General features: G+C 57.0%; 3 protein-coding genes across 3 annotated transcripts; 1 reads left to right on the plus strand and 2 right to left on the minus strand.

Annotated features, from left to right (window-relative positions):
- The first annotated feature begins 1,818 nt into the window (after positions 1-1,818).
- LOC118173721 (toll-like receptor 2) lies at positions 1,819-6,046 on the plus strand. The gene is made up of 3 exons (XM_035338543.1): positions 1,819-2,332; positions 3,241-4,936; positions 6,036-6,046. Exon 2 carries the CDS (start codon positions 3,251-3,253, stop codon positions 4,667-4,669), a length of 1,419 nt encoding a protein of 472 aa, XP_035194434.1. The 5' UTR covers positions 1,819-2,332; positions 3,241-3,250; the 3' UTR covers positions 4,670-4,936; positions 6,036-6,046.
- Positions 6,047-10,992: 4,946 nt separating this feature from the next.
- Positions 10,993-12,793, minus strand: SLC35A4 (solute carrier family 35 member A4). The gene has a single exon (XM_035338544.1). It carries the CDS (start codon positions 12,753-12,755, stop codon positions 11,787-11,789), a length of 969 nt encoding a protein of 322 aa, XP_035194435.1. The 5' UTR covers positions 12,756-12,793; the 3' UTR covers positions 10,993-11,786.
- Positions 12,794-12,835: 42 nt separating this feature from the next.
- Positions 12,836-13,840, minus strand: LOC118173723 (SLC35A4 upstream open reading frame protein). Its single transcript, XM_035338545.1, has 3 exons — positions 13,755-13,840; positions 13,589-13,687; positions 12,836-13,514 (listed from the first exon to the last, which is right to left on the minus strand). Exons 1-3 carry the CDS (start codon positions 13,767-13,769, stop codon positions 13,317-13,319), a joined length of 312 nt encoding a protein of 103 aa, XP_035194436.1. The 5' UTR covers positions 13,770-13,840; the 3' UTR covers positions 12,836-13,316.
- Positions 13,841-19,568: the final 5,728 nt, after the last annotated feature.

Consider the following 19,568-nt stretch of genomic DNA (forward strand, 5'->3'; position numbering starts at 1 on the left):
GAGCGGCTCCGTCCCCGTCAGGGCATCGCCGGGGCGGTGGGGCTGCGGGAGCCGCGGGTGGGCTCGGGGTGTCCGGGGGGCGGCCCGAGGAGGGCCGCGAGGGTGACCCGGGGGCTGGGGAAGCCGCCCGGCGGGGCAGGAGGGCTGCGGGAGCTGGGTCTCTTCACCCTGGGGAAAAGCAGGCTCGGGGGGGTTGGGCTCGTCGCAGGACTCCGGTGTGTAAGGGCCGGCTACAAGGAGCCACTCGGAGAGGACCAGGGGCAGCGGGGACGAGTTGCGCTGGGAGAGGTTTTGTCTTGATGTAAGAGAAACGTTCTACAGCGAGAACAATCAGACATGGGCACAACCTCCCCTGGGACGCGGTGCTGTCCCCGTCACTGGAGGTGTTCAGGATGCTGGGCACCTTGTGGATAATCTCGTTTAGGCTCCATTCTCACACACAATGTTGGGCCTGGTGATCCTTCAAGATCCCTTGCAAGCCGGGCTGCTCTCTTACCAGCCCTTCCAAAGAGCAGGGTGTTGCAGGATGTGTTCTGCCCTCATTTCTAACACAGCCCCGTGATTCAGCCACAGAGAGCGTGCGGTGACCATCTCCAAACCATCTCTGGGCTGCAGCTGTTGCAGGCCATCACCTCGTCTCCATTTCGCTTGGAAACAGACATGAGCATACACAGGCAGGGAACGCTACCAAGAAGAATTCCTTATGCCTTGCAGGGAGAAAAACTGGTCAGTCTCCAGCCTCAGGCAAGGTTTCCATCTCTATAGGGCAAGTTTTCATTTTTGCTGAAGCCAAAAATAGCCCAGAGACTCAGCAGCCATGTCTGATTATTGGTCTCAGTATCCTGGGATCTTCCATGGTGGTAATTAAAACCAGATAGTCATCACCCAAAGGAAATCTCCAAAACCAAATGTCACTGAAACCAAGAGTGGCTGACCACTGAGGAGACAAAGTTCCTTTTTTTCTTTTTCTTTTTTTTTTCTTTTTCTTTTTCTTTTTTTTCCTTTTTTTTAAAAAATTATTCTCTGGTAGATCTTTGGGGGAATTTGGATAGCAAGAGAAAACAAAAGGTACCAGGTCATTCATGATGGTTAGAGCCATGTCTGTCACCAGAGCAAGGAGTGAGGAGGGCTCAGGGCATCTGCTGTGATTTTTCCGTGATGCACAGGGCAGCAGTTCCATGTAACTCGAGAACGTGGAAGGGGAATCATGGGGTTGCTCAAGGAGAGGAAGTGAAAGCAGTACAGAACCCCCTGAGACACTGAGAGTGAACCACAGGGAGATTAACAGCCAAAAGGAGATCTTCCCTTTGCCCATTCCAGCAAGACAGTGCCAGGACACGTGGGGCAGGCATCCTGCAGCCCAGCTGCTCTTGTGCTGACTGTGACTTTCTGCAGCACTACTGGTTAACCACACACTGGGAACTGCTGCTTCTAGCTGTGCAGCTTCATTTTCTCTCTGAAATCCATTCTGAAATCCAATGTAGGCAGAGAAAGCCCTGTGGAAGAAGTCCTTGAGAGATCAATCTTTCTGAATGCCTAGCGGCCTGTGGCTGCTGCTGAGGGGCATGGACATTTTGGAGTAGGTGATCACAGGGCATTTCCTCAGCCAAGCCAAGAGGCTGACCTCAGGCAGTGCTGTCACAGCGCTGCCGTGTGTGGTGGGAGCGGGGAAGGTTGGGTCAGTAACTGTCCCCATCCTATACAGGACACGGGGACAGGGCATGCTCTGGACACGGGGCATCGCAGCCCCTTCCCTTTCTGCATCACCTCCTGCTGGGTGCTAACCACGCAGTGGGCTCCAGGGCATGGCAAACCCAGAGCACCTGGAGGCTGAGGTGTGTTGGGGCTTTTCCTGAGAGCACATTTTAGGGCAGCTTACTGCCACGCCGTTCCCCATCCTTCCCAGGACAGTAAGTGAACTCCTTTCCAGCTGCAGCCCAGGGCAGCCTTCGCTACAGGGAAGCAAAGCAGAAGTAACTTGGGCGGCTGCTGCTTCCCGTGGCACCACTGGCCCCATCCTGCTCAGGAAGCCGCTCGGAAGGAGCCTTGCAGCACTCAGGAGCCTGCTGCTGGTATCTGCCTGCCCCGAGCGCAGTGATCAGGGCGGGAGGCGCTCACTAAACTCAACTTCAGCAGGACAGGGCTGCGAATGTGCAAACAGCAACTGGGAGGCACCTGCGGTCACTGTGGCCTCACGGGGCTGGAGGCAGGGGAGGATCAGGCGCAGGAGAGCTGAGCACTTGCAGAGCTTTTGGCACCTACGGTGGGGACTTGGCAGCAGCTAGAGGAAGCAGCCACTGGGCAAGGAAGCGTTTCAGTCGGGAGCTGGCCGGTGAGTCTCAGCGCAGCCCACCCCTGCCGAACGCGGCTCCTGGCGCGATAGGGGCTGGAGCAGGGTCCCCCCGGGGAGGGTGGTGCACGGCAGCACCAAGTCGGTGAGAGCTCTGTCCTCAGAGGTTTCTGAGGCTTGGCCAGGAAAAGCTGTGGCTGATCTGGGCTGGTGCCAGCAACAGGCCTGCTCCAGGCTGGAGGCTGGACTTGAGACCCCCTGAGGCTCCTTCCCATCACCCTTCTTTGGCAGAGCTGAGTCAGTGCATACTTGGGAGCCTTTAATCTTCAGATTTCTGCAGTTATACTTGATGCTGACGAGGGTGTACAGAGACTGTCAGAGACTATTTTCTACTCTCCCCTTTGAGGCTGGTAACGAATCAAATCCCTGGGTGAGAAAAAGGAAAATATGAAGCTCTCTGTTGCAATTTCCTGCCCCAGATTGCACAGAGAAACAAACAGGTGTGGCTGTCCCATCCTGTGCTCAAACCAACAGATCTGTCTTTGCTGTACATAACTCAACATTTCTAGCTGCTCCTGAGCTGTGAAGTTTCCTGGTTGCTCACAGACAGGAATGTCTGCACCCTATCTCCGTGTCTCGCTGAAATTCTGCTTCTGGGGTCGGGCCAGTGCCAAAGAGGAGCGGGTGGCACAGGTGGAGCTCCTGGGTGTTGCACTGATGATTACGAAGGGCTGGGAGCTTTGCCCTGAGTCACAGCTGAGCAGCCACACGGGTGCTGGTGGAGCATGCTGGACCCACCAGCAGTTGGAAGGGGCGATGAGTGCAGCTCGGTGTCCATATGAAGGATGTTTCTGCAGTGCTGATCCTGGCCAAGTCAGCCCTTTGTTCTGTTGGTCTGAATGGTCCCCTCAGCTGCCCCTGCCTTACACCACTGCTCTTCTCATTTCTAGGCTGTTTGCCATGAGGGTGGCTGTTCTCCTCCTCCTGGGGCTGGTGCTGTTGGAGGCGGAGGGCAGGTGTTTCTTCAATCGCACTCAGGAGTACTGTGTGTGCTACAGGCTGTCCCAGGACAATGCAGGGAGCATCATCCAGTGCCTCGCGGCCTCTGTTGTGGAGTTTCAGGGAGGAGAGCTGGAGAGGTATGTTGACTTCCCCATCAGAGACCTGGATCCCTCCACCATTGACATGCTCAGCACACTTGAAATCAGGAAAATCATTTTTGGTGACCTCCTGGTGCCCGAGGTCCTCCTCGCCCGTGTCTTAAAGTTCTTCTCCTACACCCGGGTGCAGGAGATGGCATTTGAGAGCTGCAGTTTCCTGGGGAGGAGCAGCTGGGATGAAATGGCTGGCCAGAACTTGCCCATATTGTCCCTGCATTTCCACAACGTGACATCTGCCCCGCTGACGGGCCGCCAGCAGGACTTCTCTCAACTGAGCAGCTGGCTGGGGACCCTGCAGGAGCTGTCTGTCACCAGCTCCCACGTCACCAGCCTGCCCTGTGGCATCGGAAAGGTGTTCAGAGCTCTGCGCTCCCTGGACATGGCACAGAACAGCCTTGGGGATGGGAGCTTGATGCCTGCCTTCTGTGAGGGGGCCTTCCCGCAGCTCCAGGTCCTGATTCTGCAAGAAAACAACCTGACATCCTACCACGGTGTGTGCAAAAGCGTGCAGCTGCTGCACGAGCTCCAGCACTTAGATCTCAGCCAGAACAACCTTGTGGCCAGCCCGTCCTCCTCTTGCCAGTGGCCGGCGTCCCTCCGAATTTTTAACTTGTCCAACACTGGCTTGGACAAAGTCCTCACACCTCTGCCTCCTGGTCTAGAAGTGTTGGACTTGAGCTCCAACCACCTCCATGCTGTCGACATCTCCCTCCCCTCCCTGAAGACTCTCCTCCTGAGCCAAAACCTGCTGCTGGCCGCCCCCTCCATCAGGAATTACCCCACGTTGCGCTCCCTCCACCTTGACAACAACTTGATTACGGAGTGGCCGTGGGACGAGGTGAAGCTCTTGGGGAACCTGCAGGACGTGTCTGCGGCTGGGAACCCCTACAACTGCACCTGCGCCGGGGCTGGGGCCCTCCAGGCGCTGGCAGCCACGGGGTGCCTCAGGCAGGGCTGGCCCCAGGACTACACGTGCCAGTCGCCCCCTCACTACCAGGGCATGCTGGTGAGAGACGTGCCTGCCTCGGTGCTGCAGTGCAACAGAGCTGCGGTGCTTGCTCCCGTCTGCACGGCCCTCGCCCTGCTCTGCGTGGCCGGGGCTGGCTGGCTGGCCATGGCACGGAGGAGACGCGCGGCGGTCCCCACCTCTGCTCAGCCCCAGGGGCTGCACGGCCAGGAGCTCGGCGAGAAGGCTCACAGGAGCCCGATGTGCTCGTGAGGGGCTCTCCCCCCATCCAGGCTCCCAGTGGGACAGGACTGTCCTCAGCGGTGTCCCACAGTGTCGGTGGCTTTTCCCATCTGAGTCTGGGAAACCCTCGAGGATGGGGAGACCCCCCCCCCCCCTTGCTGTGCTCTGTCCCTGGAAAGATTTTCCTTACATCCAACCTCAGCACCCCCAGTCCCAGATTACACCCATTGCCCCTCTGGTATTGTCAGCCCTGATCAAGAGGAGTTTGGGTCCAGCGTGTTTGCACCTCTGCAGGCTGTCCTCTTCTTCTCCTGTTCTAAAACAAACAAACAAACAAACAAACAAAAAAAAAAACAAGGGACAGGGAAAAAAAAAACAAGAAAACAACAACAACAACAACAACAAAGAAACAACAAACAAGAAACAACAAATTAAATATCTCTACACACAAACCCTAATGAGCAGGAGATGACAAAGACCGCAGCAAAGACCTCTCAAAGTGCTCTTAGGGCACTAGTGGATGAACTCCTCAAGTGTGACCTCAAAGAGGTTCAGCTGGAACCTTTGTAACTGATAAGAGGGAATTTGGTTTATTCTGGGTTATCAGAAAACACCTCACAGGAAAGAGCAAACTGACTATGGGATGCTGGGGGAAAGTGGGGGGCTCCAGGAAAAAAATAAAAAATAAAAAAAGACTGCATGGGAAGGGGGTCATGGTGGGCAGCTGCGGAAGGAACGAGCCTGGGGGAATGGGGAGGATGGGGAAGGAAGGGATTGGCTGTGGGTAAGCAGTGCTTGTCCCCCAGATCTGTCCTCCCTTCTCATTAAAATCCGTTCCTGGGTATTTTTGGTGTCACTTTCACTGTACTGTGTGTATGATCTGCCAGCAAATGCAGGCTGGGCGAGGCGGTGAGCAGGAAACGAGCGTGGCGATGCTGAAGGCTGGCGCTGGAGCAGGGCGCAGGGTCCTGCAGCAGGCGGCAGGATTCCCAGCCTCAGCATTTCCTTTTTTGCTTTCTTGGTATGACCGATCTCCAGTGAGTGTGTGCCTGTGGCTTGTGGTTTCTTCTTCTGCCTAGATAACCTGAAGTTCCCTCATCTCCTGTCCCTGGCTTGCAAAGATGTCGCTCTGGGAGCCGGGAGCACGCTGAGGCCGTGAGTGGGTCCAGGCAGCTGCTCGCCTCCCATGGCCGCAGGGGGCTCGTGGGGCTGGGAGCAAGTTCTGGGTAGCTGAGCCACAGGGTGTGTGGGGAGGTGGCACCCCGGGGCAGACTGACAGCCTGGCGCCAGTAACGCACAGTGCTGGGACTGCTCGCCCCACACCATGGCCCCGGAGGGCTGGCAGCATCCTCGGGGCACCACTTGGTGAACAGCCCCAGGTCAAATGATCTCCAAGGCTCAAAGACCTCAGCGTCCAGAACATGGTGCCTCCAGGCTGGACCCAGTTCCCGCCTGGCTCTGCCCACACAGCTGTGCCTGATACCCATCAATAATGCACAGGAACATGATCGCCCTGCATAACCCCATCCCTTGCCCTGGCAGCCCGGTGCTGAGCTCGCCATGGATGCTGGGGAGGTGAGTGGGGCACATCACAGGGAGGCTGGGGGGTGGCTGCCTCCTGTTTTCCGCATGCAGTGGCCCCAGGGGCACATCCAGATCCCGGTGGGTGCTCGGGCAGGACCCTGCTTATTGTCCCTCTGCCACGTGTGTCCCCACAGGCCGAGCAGGAGGTGTGTGTGCGAGCGGCCATGGGACTCCACCAGGCTGCAGGTAGTGCTGGGGCCCGGGCTGCCAGCTGTGCCGGTGGGGAGAGGGCGTCCACAACACCCCGGTGGCTCTGAGCACCATGGTCACAGTGGGAGGGCTCGGGGACAATGTGAAGCCCCAGGACCTGGCCCCCAGCTGTTGAAGATTTGGGGGGAGTGGGGGGGCAGAACCAGGGCAGGCAGGGGGGCCACACTCCACACTCCTTTTCAGGGCCAGGAGGGAGCTGGGGGACCAGCAGCAGAGATCCCCGGCAACTACTTCTTGCAGAGAAGGAGATCCAGGTGAGAGTGGCAGGGGCGGGGGGCACCAAGGGGCGAGGGACCCTGGTGGCTCAGATGGCAGCAGGGAGCCTCATCCCAGCCATTTGCCCAGCATGTGCCTGCCCATGCAGGACCCCGATGGGTGCTGAAGTCCTTGGCTGATCAGCCTTACACCCCTCTGGGTCCATCTCTTTGGGGGGAGGATGAAGGGGGGCTCCTGGGGATCACCAGGAGAAGGAACAGGGGTCTCCCCCACCCTCTGTGCCACCCTCACCATCTCCAGCCCAGTGTGCTCAAGTCCTTCCTTTACCCTGCACTGGTCATATTGGGATGGGGAACATTATCGCACTCACTCCATGCCAGGAGAGCTGCTTGACTGTAGATGGCATCTTTCACTTGGATGCAGGACAGGTACCGTGTGCCCCATGTCCTTCTGCACCCTCGTCCCCAGCCAGGGGAACCAGGGGCACACCTGCAGCCCACCAGGCTCCTGTCCAGGAGGTGCTGAGCACCACTGCTGGCTCCTCAGGCATGCTTGGGTCCTGGGTCTTTTCCTACGTGTGGCTCTGCTGGTGTTTCTCACCCCCTCCCCGTTTCCTCCTGGGTGCTGGGATGTGGCTGCCGTGCTGTGACACGTTACCTGTGCCATGCCATCCGTGCTGTGCTGTGCCATACCGGCTGTGCTATCTGTTCTGATCCCCCCCGTGCTGGGCCATCTTCATTGTCCCGGCTGTGCCACGCCACCTGTGCTCTGCTGGCTTCATCTCTCCTACCAGGAGAAGGCCTTGGAGCTGGCAAGACCCCAGCTGGCCCTGGTGCCCCTTGGCTACAGCGTGTCCCTGCTGCTGTGGGACCCCCATGGTCCTGGGACCCAGCTGCCGCTGCAAGGCATCGTCTGGCAGGTGAGGGTACAGGGGTGGTTGTGGAGAGGTGACAGAACATCCAGTGGGCGACTGGGCTCCAGGATCGGCCGACTGACCCCAGTCCTGCTGGTACGTGTGAGAACCAGCCACGGGTGCCAAGAGCCAACAGGTCCCAGCTTGACCAGCTTGTTCCCAGGTGATCGAAGCCGTTTTCCAAGAGCTGGAGGCCTCAGGGAGTGACACACAGGGCCTGCAAACGGTCAGCCTGGTCCAGGTATGGTGGAAGCAGGGCTGGCCAGGATGGGGTGCTCTGAGCTGGGGGTCCTGTATGTCTGCCACTGGCCGGACCCTGTATTGCTGCAGTCCTGGTGCCCAGTCCTGCATGCAGGACCAGAGAGCTTTGCATCTCAGGCTTTCTTACCTCCTCACAGGGCTCCCCAAGTGTGGGAAACCTCAGTATGAGCCCTACACAGATCTGGGGGGTTCCCAAGGCTTTGGCCTTTCCTGGTCAAAAGTCTCTCCCTGCCAGCCCCTTGTCCTGTGACACAGGGTCCTGGTGGGTGCCAGCAGCCCCCTTTTTCTGCCCCATGTCTAACACAGCCCTGTTCCAGGTCAGTGCTGAGGGCAAAGCCTGGGACCTGCTCCGTCCTGATGGCCGAGCCCTGCAAGTGATGGACATCGCGCCCCTGGGCCTGTAGGTACCTGGTGCCCTGCAGTGGCAGCTGCAACCCCAAGGGGCCTGGGCACGCAGAGGCAGGAGGCAGGAGGCTCCCTCCTTGCTTGCTCACCTCTCTCTGCTTCCAGGATGGTGGAGGAGGCAATGGAGATCGCTGTGCCCAATGCCCAAGCTGCCATCAGTGTCTACATGTGGGGGCTGGGGGCTGCCCCAGCTGCACTCCCGCAGTGCGCAGGGCAGCCCCCAGCAGACGGGCACTCGGCTGCACAGGGGTGAGGGCCAGGCCGCTGCAGGGCCTGGGGCAGGGGCTGGTCCAGGCACCGCACGGTGCCGCTCACTGCGGCCTCTCCCCAGGGCTTGCAGCCTCTTCACCCTCACCGTGGAGCGGCAGCTGGAGGGCGGCAGGCAGCAGCGCGCAGCTCTCCGCATCCTGGCGTTCCCAGGACCCTGCCCCAAGCTGTACGTATTGAGCTGTGGCTCTGCCTGGTCCTGCTACCGCGTGCCCGGCTCCATGCCCCATCCTGGGGGGTCTCTTGGCAGGGTGCCCCATCCCACGATCCTGGCATCAGGCACCGGGGCTCTGCCCTGGATCGTGGAGCAGCTGCTGAAGGGGAACAGCCTCACCTTCCTGCTGCTGTGCGTGACGCTGCCAGGTAGCACTGGGACTGCACCGCGCTGCCCTCCTCGACGTCCCCCTGCTTGCTGTGGCACACAGCAGCGTGCCAGCCACCAGCTCACCCCTGCCAGCAGCGATGCTGTGCCAGCCCGGGGACATCCCCTGCTTGGGCACCCAGGACTTGCTGCTCCCCCAGACACCCCCGGGGAGGAGATCCTGGCAGCCCTGGCGCTGGCCGAGCGGGTGAAGGGGGCCGCCAAGACAGTGTCGCCCACCCACTGGGACCCCGCACAAGAGGTGGCGGCGCGGCGGGAGGAGATCCGAGGGCTGCGGATGGAGCTGCTGGCTGGAGCTGGCTGCCCTGAGCAGGAGAGAGCAGTGGCCCAGCTGCAGAGAGCCCTGCGTGAGCTGCAGGTGGGGGAGCTCCCCTGGACGCCCTGTGGCCTGGCCAGGACCAGGACGGTGCTGATCCTCCGGTGTCCCAGGCCTTCGCCTAGCACTGAGGGCAGCACCCAGGGGCTACCTGATGGGGGGAAAGGTGGTTTGGGTGGGGTGTGTTCGCGTTTGGAAGTCTCCAGCATCCCCAGGTCCTTTTTCCAGGTACTGAAGAGCCAAAGGTGGGAGAAGAAGCAGGCAGCAACCAAGGTGTTTGGGACAAACCAGGTGCATCAGCCTAGTGCCAAGGTGGGCGCAGGTCAGGCAATGACCACCTCCCCCAGGGAGGACCTGGGCACAGAAGTACCGAGGTATGCCGGGGTACCCTTAATGTCTCCTCTTGCTTCCACAGGACCCGATCTCTGCAGGGACCACAGCGCCAGCCCAAAAGCCTGGGACCCAGATGTCCCCAGATGGTGCCAGCCTGGAGGCAGCAGCAGGTCAGGAGCAGGGGATGGGCATGTGCCCCATGCCAGGGGGAACTGCTTATGTTACATCGTTCTCCCCGCCAAGCACCAAGGGCCAGTGAGAGCTGCCAGGGAGGGACCAGCCGAGCCCCAGGGAGCGCGGGACAAGGCCTGCTGGAGGAGCAGCGGGCACTGACCGGGGGCCACGTGGTGAGCGAGACCCCGCCAGGTGCCCCCACATTCAGCACCTCGCAGCGTGCCCCATGGCCCTGCCTCTGCCAGGCAGGGAGCTGGTGCTGGCCATGCCTGTCCCTGGAGGTTGGATACTCCATGGCCAAGGCCCAGAGGCAGCGGCTGCAGGCTCAGCACCAGCTGCTCCTCCAGCGGGAGCTCGGGGATGGGACAGCGCTGGGGCAGGAGGTGAGCACAGGAGAGCCCCAGGCAGAACGAGGTGTAAGAGGTGGACCTGGAGGGCTCCAGGCTCTCTCAGACATCCCAGACATCCATCCCTGTCCTCGCCCCTCTCCTCGCAGTGGGATGCAGCTCGCTGGCAACAGGAGGTGGCCATGCTGCGCCTGAGCCTGGAGGCAGCGCGAAGGGAGCGCGAGGCAGCTGAGCAGGACCTGGAGGCCCTGCTACAGAGCCACCGGCAGGAGATGCAGGCCTGGAGACAGCACCTGCAGCAGGTGGGCAGGGAGGGCTGGGCACCAAGCTGCTGGCACCACCCCGCTTGCAGGGGCCAGGAGGGTGCCAGGGGGGCCTGGTTGTCCCCACAGGTGCTTTGGGACCAGCGGCACCAGGCGGAGGAGCAGGCGGAGGCACTGGAGCACCGGTACCGGGCGCTGCTGCAGGAGGTGCTGCGGGATGCTGTGGAGCTTTCTGCACACAGCCAGCAGCTGCAGGAAGCCAAAAGCCATGGCTCAGCTGATGCCACCACACAGGCACCCTGAGCCAGCGTCCCTGAATGGGGGGCACAGCCGCCCTGACAGCAAGGACAGCGCGGCCACGGTTCCCTGCCACCTCAACCCCTGCTGCCAGGGGACAGACGAGCCACAGTGACAGCTGCTGCTTAGGACAAAGCCTCTGGTCCAGTCTGCGCTGGCTTCTCAACAGCACAGGCAGGGCCCTCCGTGGCACCAGGCAGGCACAGACACAAGGCTGAAGCACGCACCACGGGAGGGCTCATGGCTGCGGGTGCGCAGCCACATGCAATAAAGTGGGTGTCCCCTCACCAAGGAGTGTCCGGATCAGATGTGTCCCCAAACGGGGCAGAGCAAGGCTCTGTGAAGTGACAGAGATGCCTTCCTGCAGGGAGGACAAACACATGCACACTGTTGAAACACAGCTTTAATAACCGCGCCAGAGCCAGCAGTGACTTCTGCCCACCAGGAATTCACTAGCCACAGCATTTGTACAACCTCAGGTGCTGTCTCCCCTTTGAAAAGCAGGCAAAACACTTCCCTCATACTGTCCACAGAGGCGGGTAGTAATGCTGCGCCCAGGACAGGAAAATGAAGCCCAATGCCCACCAGATCTTCAGCCAGGGGCTGGGTTGAGGGTTAGGCTGGAAAACTGCAGAGGAGGTGGGAGCAATGCCCCCAGCCACAGCGCAGGGCTCTTCAGGCAGCAGCACGCTGCGCCACGCAGAAGTCCGGTGCCTCTGGCAGGGATCATGCAGCAGGGCTGGCCACATGCACATGAGAAGCACACCAGAGCTAACCCTGCAACAGCATTTACTGGCACAGGGGGGTGGGTGTGCGCCTTGGTGTGCAGAAGGTGGGAGAAGCAGCTTGACTGTGATGTACTACATGACAAGGGGCTCAGGATTCACTGTAGAGCCTGGGTCCACCAGATCAAGCAGGAGCCTCATGGCATGGAGTCCTTGCCAGGCTGGAGCAGAATGCAGGCAAGGCACTATCCCTGCTTCCTGGGCACGTACATGCTGAGCAGTGTCCGCATGTGCATGTGCTTTAGGCCAACAGTAACACATTCAGGCACCTCTCGCCAATGAAAAGGTGAAGAGGCACCACCACGCTTCTAACAGCAGCCCCAGCACAAGCAATGAACACCCCTGAGTAACAAACAAAGGCTGCCCTGGTGCATGCAGGGCAGGAAGGCAACAGCTATGTGACCCCATAGTACAAGTGAACAGCAAGGCCGATGCACAAGACAGCAACGAAGAAGAGGAGGGTGAGCTGCAGGTTGAAGAGCATGACAGACAGTACGGCATTGACCAGGATAGAGCAGGAGATCACAAAGAGCCTGGTGATGTTACTGCTGTGCTTCATGACCACAGACATGATCAAACCGTTCAAGGCCTGGCTGACCACAATCACCAACACCCAGGAGGAAAAGCCCTCCAAGAAACCTCTCTCTGTGCTGCTCCAGAAATGGCCGATCAAGTTGAGCAGGACCCCAAAGAAGTAAAGGAAGAGGTTCTGAAGGCTGAGAGGCAGAGCCTGGGTTTTCAGGATAGCTTCTGTGTAGACAGCAGACAAGCCTGATATCAGGCAGTACACCAAGATCAGCAACAAGCCCACGAGCGTGATGTGCAGCTGCATCCTGGAGGGGCTGCTAGAGTCCTGTGGGTCCTGCAAGCCTCCAAAGCTGTAGCTCACCCCAGCAGCCATCAGGAGGAAGAGTGCCAACCACTTGCGCATGCAGAGTCTTTGACGCAGGAAGAGGCTGTAGAGGAGCGCAGTGCTGACAATCTTTAAGTTACTCAGGACCTGGAAGGTGCTGGGATCCATGAAGAGCTGCATGTGAACCACCAGATTGTTGTTCGCAGCATAGAGCAGGGCAGAAAGGGCAAAGGGAACGACGTGGTGCCAGGACACGGCAACTCCCAGCAGCTGCCGGTCCCAGGTCAGCAGGAAGAAGAGGGAGAGCACCAGCTTTGTCAGCTCGATGAGAACCACGACGGATGAAGAGCTGAATGGGATTGTGCCATCCACCTTGCACAGGGTCAGGAGGGGAGCATGGGAGCCGTACACAGCCACAGACAAGAGCAGCATCAGTCCCCACAGCCCCCGCTGCAGCACCCAGGGTGCAGGGCTGAGCAGAGTGCCAGTGGCTTTACCAAACATACCCATTTCCAGGTAGCAGCCAGCAAAGATGAGCTGCTACCAATGGGGAGAGGCCAGATAGACTCACACCCTGGCACATTCAAGAGGGGAGCAAATACCATGAATTTAATGAACCTGATTAAAACAGGATATTACCTGTTACATTTCTGATACAAAGGAAGGGAATGGCTTTGTTTCTCATTAAGGAGAGAAGCAGAAGTCTCCCCAGGAAGCCACACAAAGCACATTCCTAGGGCAGGGCGCCTGCTCGGTGGAAGGGCACGTGGGCAGTGACAGCGGTGGGGGTCTGCAGAGAGAGCGGCCAAGGGAGCAGGCAGCTGGCACCCAGCTGGCTGCTGCCACGTCCGAGCTGCTGGGGGTAATGGCGTGGTTGCCTCTCACCGTTACCGGTTACCGACACCCCGTAACCAGACCTGGGGGCATCTCACAATGGTAGGCTGGTGCGAAGCCCTTGTCCAAGGGGCAGGAGCAGCACACGGGACGTGTCCGGGCGCCGCAGGAACCTCCTGCCCCACTGCCTGTCCCAGGAGTGCCCCGACACAGCTGCTGCCGGCCAGGTTCCCCTCGCTAGTCCCCACCTTTCCTCAGAGAGCTCAGGTAGTCCCGGACCGTCTTCTCCACGTTGGGCACGGCGTAGTTCTGCGCTGCGTAGATGCCCGTGCACGTCCCCACCACAAAACCCAGGACTGCTGAGAAGCGGAGTTTAGCTACGAGGTAGCCGGCCAGGAAGCCCTTGAGGAAAGGAGAAGCCAGCAGGGAGCCATCCTGCGGGGACACAGAGGAGCGAGGCTGAGGCAGGGGACGGGGCAGCAGAGCCGGCCGGCCCCAGCCCTCCTTACCTGCCCCACGCCGGCGTGCACCTCGTCCTCCACCCGCCGCTGCAGGCTCTCCAGCTGCCCCTTCAGGAAGGCGAGGTCCTTCAGCTTGGGCAGCGGGTCCTAGGGAAACACACAGGCTGCAGCGCCGTGCCCGCAGCGCCGCGCCGGGCCTGCCCGCCCCACTCACCTTATCGTCCGCCATGCTGCCGCAGGCGCCGCCCCGGCCGAGGGTGGCGGGAGAGGCTGGGCCTGCCCGCCGCCATTTTGAGGCGGGGCGGCCCGTCCCTCCCCGCCGTGCTGTGATGGCGGCCCATGAGGGGAGGGGATGGAAGGGAAGGCTGCGAGCAGGGCTGGTGGGACTGCTGTGGCACCCGCCTCCCTGCCCGGCTGCTGGCACAAGTCCCCCAGGACCGCTGGTGGGATGAGAGGACGTGTCATTGCCCTGCGCCCCTCAGGGGCTGGGCAGATCTGAACGTGTGTCTGCCTTTCAGGGTGGCTGTGGTGTGCTTCCATGGCAAAGACACTCAAGTAGGGTGGAAACAGTGGCTTGGCAGAGACCCCAGCACCAGAGTCCTGAACCAAATTATTGAGGAAACAACAAGAATGACTCCCCAAAACTACAGCCTTGAACTTTCTAGGGGCTGGGACTGGCAGTTGATTCTAAGCAGGCTGTGCTGGCTCTGGAGCAGTCGGGGTGGTCTCTCTGCAGGGATCTGCTCCCAGCACAGCAGGTTGCTCAGGGTGAGGCAATTAGACAGAAGCCCCCAGCTCCCATCTTAGGTCTCAGCACATTTCCTTGCCCGCTTTGCAGCTGCTGAAGCAAGGTTACTCATGTTGCTTTGCCTTCTCAGCAGCTGAGTGGATGTGTGTTTTGCAGGCAGAAATCAGTAACCCTGGAAGCCCTGTGTCAAGGCAGAGCAGGACCCCAGCAATGCAGCACCTGCAGCCCTGGCAAACTGCTGCCAATACTGTCTCCTTCCAAAGCAAGATGACCCCAAGAAAACATCTCTGCCTGGGGCCCCAGTGCCATGGAGATACGCTCTGGCTTCAGTCTGATGTATTTACTTTACTGTAGCACATTCAGGAGCAAAAATGGCCTCAGCTCCTCCTTTGCCCTGGAGCAAGCACATGGAGAGGGTATGTATCTTCCTCTCAAGTGCTGTGGGATGGAAAAAGCGCCTCTTGCTCTGCCTGGCTGCCTTTCCAGCTCTCACATTTTGTTTTCCTGAAGAGGGGGATGAATCAGCAGCTGCCACTACCCTGTGAGAGGACTTTAGGAATGGGGAAGCTCTTTAACAGCAAGGGAGAGACTGTATCCAAGTGACCTAGTTGATGGCTGTGTCTCTGCCAAGTTATCAAGTGTAGCTGTGGTTTCCAAACAATAAAAGCACAGCAGGGTTTGGTATGTGGAACAGGGCCTCCAGGGACTCAGCTCTCTTTCAGCAGCCACTACACCAGTGACTGGGGCATTTGCCTCCTCTTGATTGGTTTGAGAGCCAAAATCAGAGGTTTGGTGTCGGTCTTTGGGGAAACCACAGGCAGGATGCTTGCTTGGGTGCTACAGAAAGTGGAATCTCTCTTCAGATGCTAATAGCTACAAACAGGCAATACAGGAATCTGATTCATGTGCTGATACAGTTTCCAGGGTAAAAGCTACTTTTCATTCCACCCAGGGAACAGGAGTAGACAGTCTTCTATTTCCAATATACATATATTCATATTTAAACAATGATATTAGTATTGATTTATGAGTGTTTTATAGCCCTGTAAATGGAGCATATCAATGTAAGTAGCTGAGATTGTGCTTTGGATACAGTTTGTAAGAGGAATGCAAAGAGCAAGGTGGGACAAAGGAAGTGTGTGTGAAGAGGGAGTGAAAGAAAAGAACCCAAGGAGAATGCTCCCTTCCCCACTGAGGCTCACTGAAGGGAGAAAAGTGGGCAGAGAGCAGCAGGGATGTGGACATGGCTTTTGGCTGACCTCTGCCAGCTGCAGCAGCATTGCCCAAGAGCTCTGCACAAAGAGGAGCTGGAGATGTGTAGTCCTTCTGCAAATTAGGTCTGTTGCCATGGATTAAATGCATGAAGAACTGCTTTGTCTCAGTTGTGGCCATCCAGATTTTGTTCCCAAGAGTGGAAATGATGTGGCATGTTGCTCTTGTGTGGTTCCTGCTCAGCTTTTCCTGTGGTAGCTCCACAGCAAAGGATGCCCAAGCTGCTGGGAGCAGTGCAAACTGATGGGCACAAGTGCACTTGCAGGCCTGCCAGCTTCCCTTCTTCTGCAGCATTTTGCCCATGGATTAATGAAAGCAAAATCTAGTTACTGCTCCATCTGTGGAGTTGTCTGGAAAAAAAAAAAAAATGGCCAAAGCCTTGTACAAAATGCCAAAGTGGCCAAAGCCAGCTTCTTTTTCAGTGAAGGGCAGTCAAGGGAACACCTCATCCCCTGCACATACAAACAGTGATCTGTCTGTGCTTGACTCAGCATCCTGCTGCCACACTTTGTTCATGGGTATTTGGGCTGGTTCACCATGAATGTGATGTCTTCCAACCTGTGCTGTGCTGCCTTGTGGCTTCCTCCAGGAGGCTTCACACCTGGCACCTGCTCCCAGTTTGTTTTCTGTGTGAGTGGGTTCATTCTGAGAAGAGGCTGGTGTCACAGGGATGCACCTCTGGAGGGAGGATGGCTGGAATGGGACTTAGCCCCTTTGGGAGTCAAGTACCTGAAGGGAATATGGCCGGGATGGGATGTGGCTCTGTTCCTGCACCCAGTGCAAAAAACACTCCACCGAGCTGTCTGGGAGAGACCACCGGACCAGGCCAGGCTCTCAGCCCACTGCTCAGAGGGACCTGGGCTGGAACCTCTGTAGAGGGGTCCCTGGGGCCTCTGCTCTCTGCCCAGCCTGGCAGTGCCCCTCACCCAACGCTGTGAGCCGTGGGTGTTCCTCTGGGGGTTCCTGTGGTGGCCCTGCAGCCCCCAATGGCAAGTCCACGTGGTGGCTCTGCAGACCCCATGACAATTCCGTGGGTGATCCTGTAGCCCTTGCAGGGAACAGAGAGCTGGTGAGCTGGCCTTTGGGACATGAAGATGGAACTTACCATTGAATTCAAAGAGACTCACCTCCTACCGTAAGAAAAATAAATGCCTTCGGTGGCCATTCCCAGCTACCCATCACGAGTCTCAATCGAGCACTGTGAGCTGGAGCACTGGAAGCACCTTTCTGCCTCATGGAACCGCTCCTTGGGAGCAGGCATTGGTGCTGCACCAGGCATGAGAGAGAAGAAACACCGTGCCCTTGTCCCTCTCCAGTGCACAGCTGTTCACAGCACAAGTCTGCCTCTGCACAGACACGGGCTGCAAGGGTTAGACAAGCCCAGGTGTTTGGTAAGGCAGATCCTTTGAAATTGCTTCGAGGGGAAAAAGTCAACAGCTTCCACTGCATCTCACTGGGGGGAAAAAAACACGCATCAGGTAAGATGCTCTGTGACCCCTGCCCATCACGCAGAAATAACCCTTTTTCCCTACGTGAGCTTTGCATATATTTTTGCCCTTCTTTGTGCACCTTTCTGTGAGAACTGAGTCACGCTGGGGACCTTACTCAGTCTGACACAGCCACTAATGCTACCTGCTAAACATAGGTGACAGCACTAACAGCATGGGAAATAGGACTACAGAAGCAAGCCTGAGTAATTGAAAGAAATTAAAGTTTTGGATGCTTGGCTAACAATTTAATTGAACACTGGGGTGCTGGGCCTGGTCTTTATGTTAACCCCATGCACACTACACCAGAATTTAAAGGCTCAGGTGTGAGCTTGCAGTTACAGCATGCGAGAGCATCAAGTCAGCCCCATGAAGGTTTCTGGACTGTCTTGCTGGTGGCTCTCAAGTTTAATTTATACCCATTCACCATATGTATTACACTTCTCCCCCTGCATGGCTGGGAAGAACAAATGAAAGGGACTACAAAGTCAGCTCAGGGACCCCACAACAGCAGGGCAGGTAAGGAACATCCAGTTGAATTTCCAGAGATGTGTGAGTGGCTGATAGCTGAAGCACTGAGCTGCTGTTTTCCTTGCTTTGCAGTATGCCAGACTTGAACCACAGACCACCTGGTCAACACGCTGTTTAAATCAATCACTTCAAATAAGCCCACTTTTCAAGCGGGAAGTTTCCTACATAAAAGGTAAAATAATCGGCGTGTTTGCAAAGGCCTTTCTCGAAGCATAACCACCAAATTTTAAAAGTGCCAACCGCAGGCCTTGCAGATTTGAATACCGCTAAAAAGCAACACTTGAGGGCAGCATAGCACCGCTGCACAGCCGCTGCTGCTCACCGCTGGCTGGTTCCTCGTGGGACGTTTACCGAGTGCCAGCCTTGCGAGCCCCTTTCTGCAGAAGAACGTTTTTCTCCATCGCAGCACTTGGAGCTCCCTGACTCCATGCACGCGATTTTGCCAATAATTTGTTTTATTCCAGCCTCACGAAGTTGCAAAGGTGGCTGTAAAACATCATCATTCACAAAGCCTTCTTTTCTTGGGAGTTTCACAGTTATCAAACAAATTGACCTGGTTGTTAGAAATTACATGGGTATAAGACCTACGGACACAAATAAAAGCAGGTCCTGCTGAATGTTTTTAGCTATTCTCAGGCTTCAGGAATAACTTTTGACTTCTCGTCCCCCCCTGCCTCAGATACAGAAGCATCCTGCATTTGCAAGGATCCAGAATTTGTCCTTTTAAAAAAATCAGCATGTTTCTGCCCAAATGCTCCAGGGCCCAAGCAGCAGGATGTGTTTGTTGGGTGGGTGGGCGCACAAATGTAGCTGAGAACCCTTCCTGCCTCAGCACCAGAGGTCAGGTTTGGGGGTCTTCTAGAAGATCTATGTTGTTAATGTCAACATGTATATTCAAACCACTCCATAAAACTTTCAAAGCTTCAAAATTCACCGTGGCCCCTGGGGAAACATATGGTATATATGGTATATACTTGGCACAAGACACAGCAGGCAGTAGTTTCCAGGAACGTAAGCAAAAATGGGAAAACTCAACATGTTTTCCATGATCCAGTCACTAAACACCAGTGAGAGCAAGGGGGGGGGCGGGGAGGGAACCTACATGCAGATCAGCTGCTCAGCTTCACAAGTGTTAGTGATAGCATGGCCAAGAGCAAGGAACCCTGCATCTTTTTTTTCTTCCATTAAGCCACATCTTTCCTTACTCTGCTGCTAATGCTATGCGAGTACATAAGCATTTTGTACAGCACTTTATCAGTTCCAGTTCCCACCACAAACTGAATGAATTTAAATGACTCAACAAGTTCTTCTGATTCTGAGCAAGGCAGTGATTTATGCACGGTCTGGGGTCCAGAGAAACTGCACAGAGGCTTAAATCTACAGACTAAAAGGGTTATTTCCCAATGGTCAGTAGCAATGTTCCCCAAATCCCTTGTTGGATGCCAAGGGATTGATACCTAGACATGTTTGAGAGGACTTAAAAAAAGACATTGCTGAAGACAGCCAAAAAGAGTTGCCAGATTGAAGGAACCAGTGTGCAATAAGGGACACATTTTAATGTTGATGAGCAACACAAGTTATCATTTTAAAAGTTTTCTTGCTGCTCATCACTGCAGCAGGAGCAACCAAAACCTGTCTGGGGTCCCACCATCCATTACAGGCCATAAAGAAAATGGACAAGGTTTCCCAGAAGAGCTGGATGATGTTTCCAGCTCCCAAAGCTCAGTCCTTTACAGGAACAGACTCCAGAGGGCCATATAGGCGCTGACCTCTTAACCCCCAGCCCAGCAGTAAAACAGAAGAGGAACTCTCCTCTCTGGCCTTAAACGCAGAGTCACAGAGATGTCAGTGTCAGCTGAGAATTCTATGCAAAAGCAGTAGGAGTTACAAAATCTCAAAGGACACCTGGGGAAGGCAGCTCTGGGCAATGTGCTCTCCCTACCAGAGGCTCTTGTTTGCCTGATGCAGGGCTGGGGAGGAGTGCCCAGAG

This window comes from Oxyura jamaicensis, chromosome 13 (assembly GCF_011077185.1).
Source record: "Oxyura jamaicensis isolate SHBP4307 breed ruddy duck chromosome 13, BPBGC_Ojam_1.0, whole genome shotgun sequence".
In the NCBI taxonomy this organism is placed as follows: Eukaryota; Metazoa; Chordata; class Aves; order Anseriformes; family Anatidae; genus Oxyura; species Oxyura jamaicensis.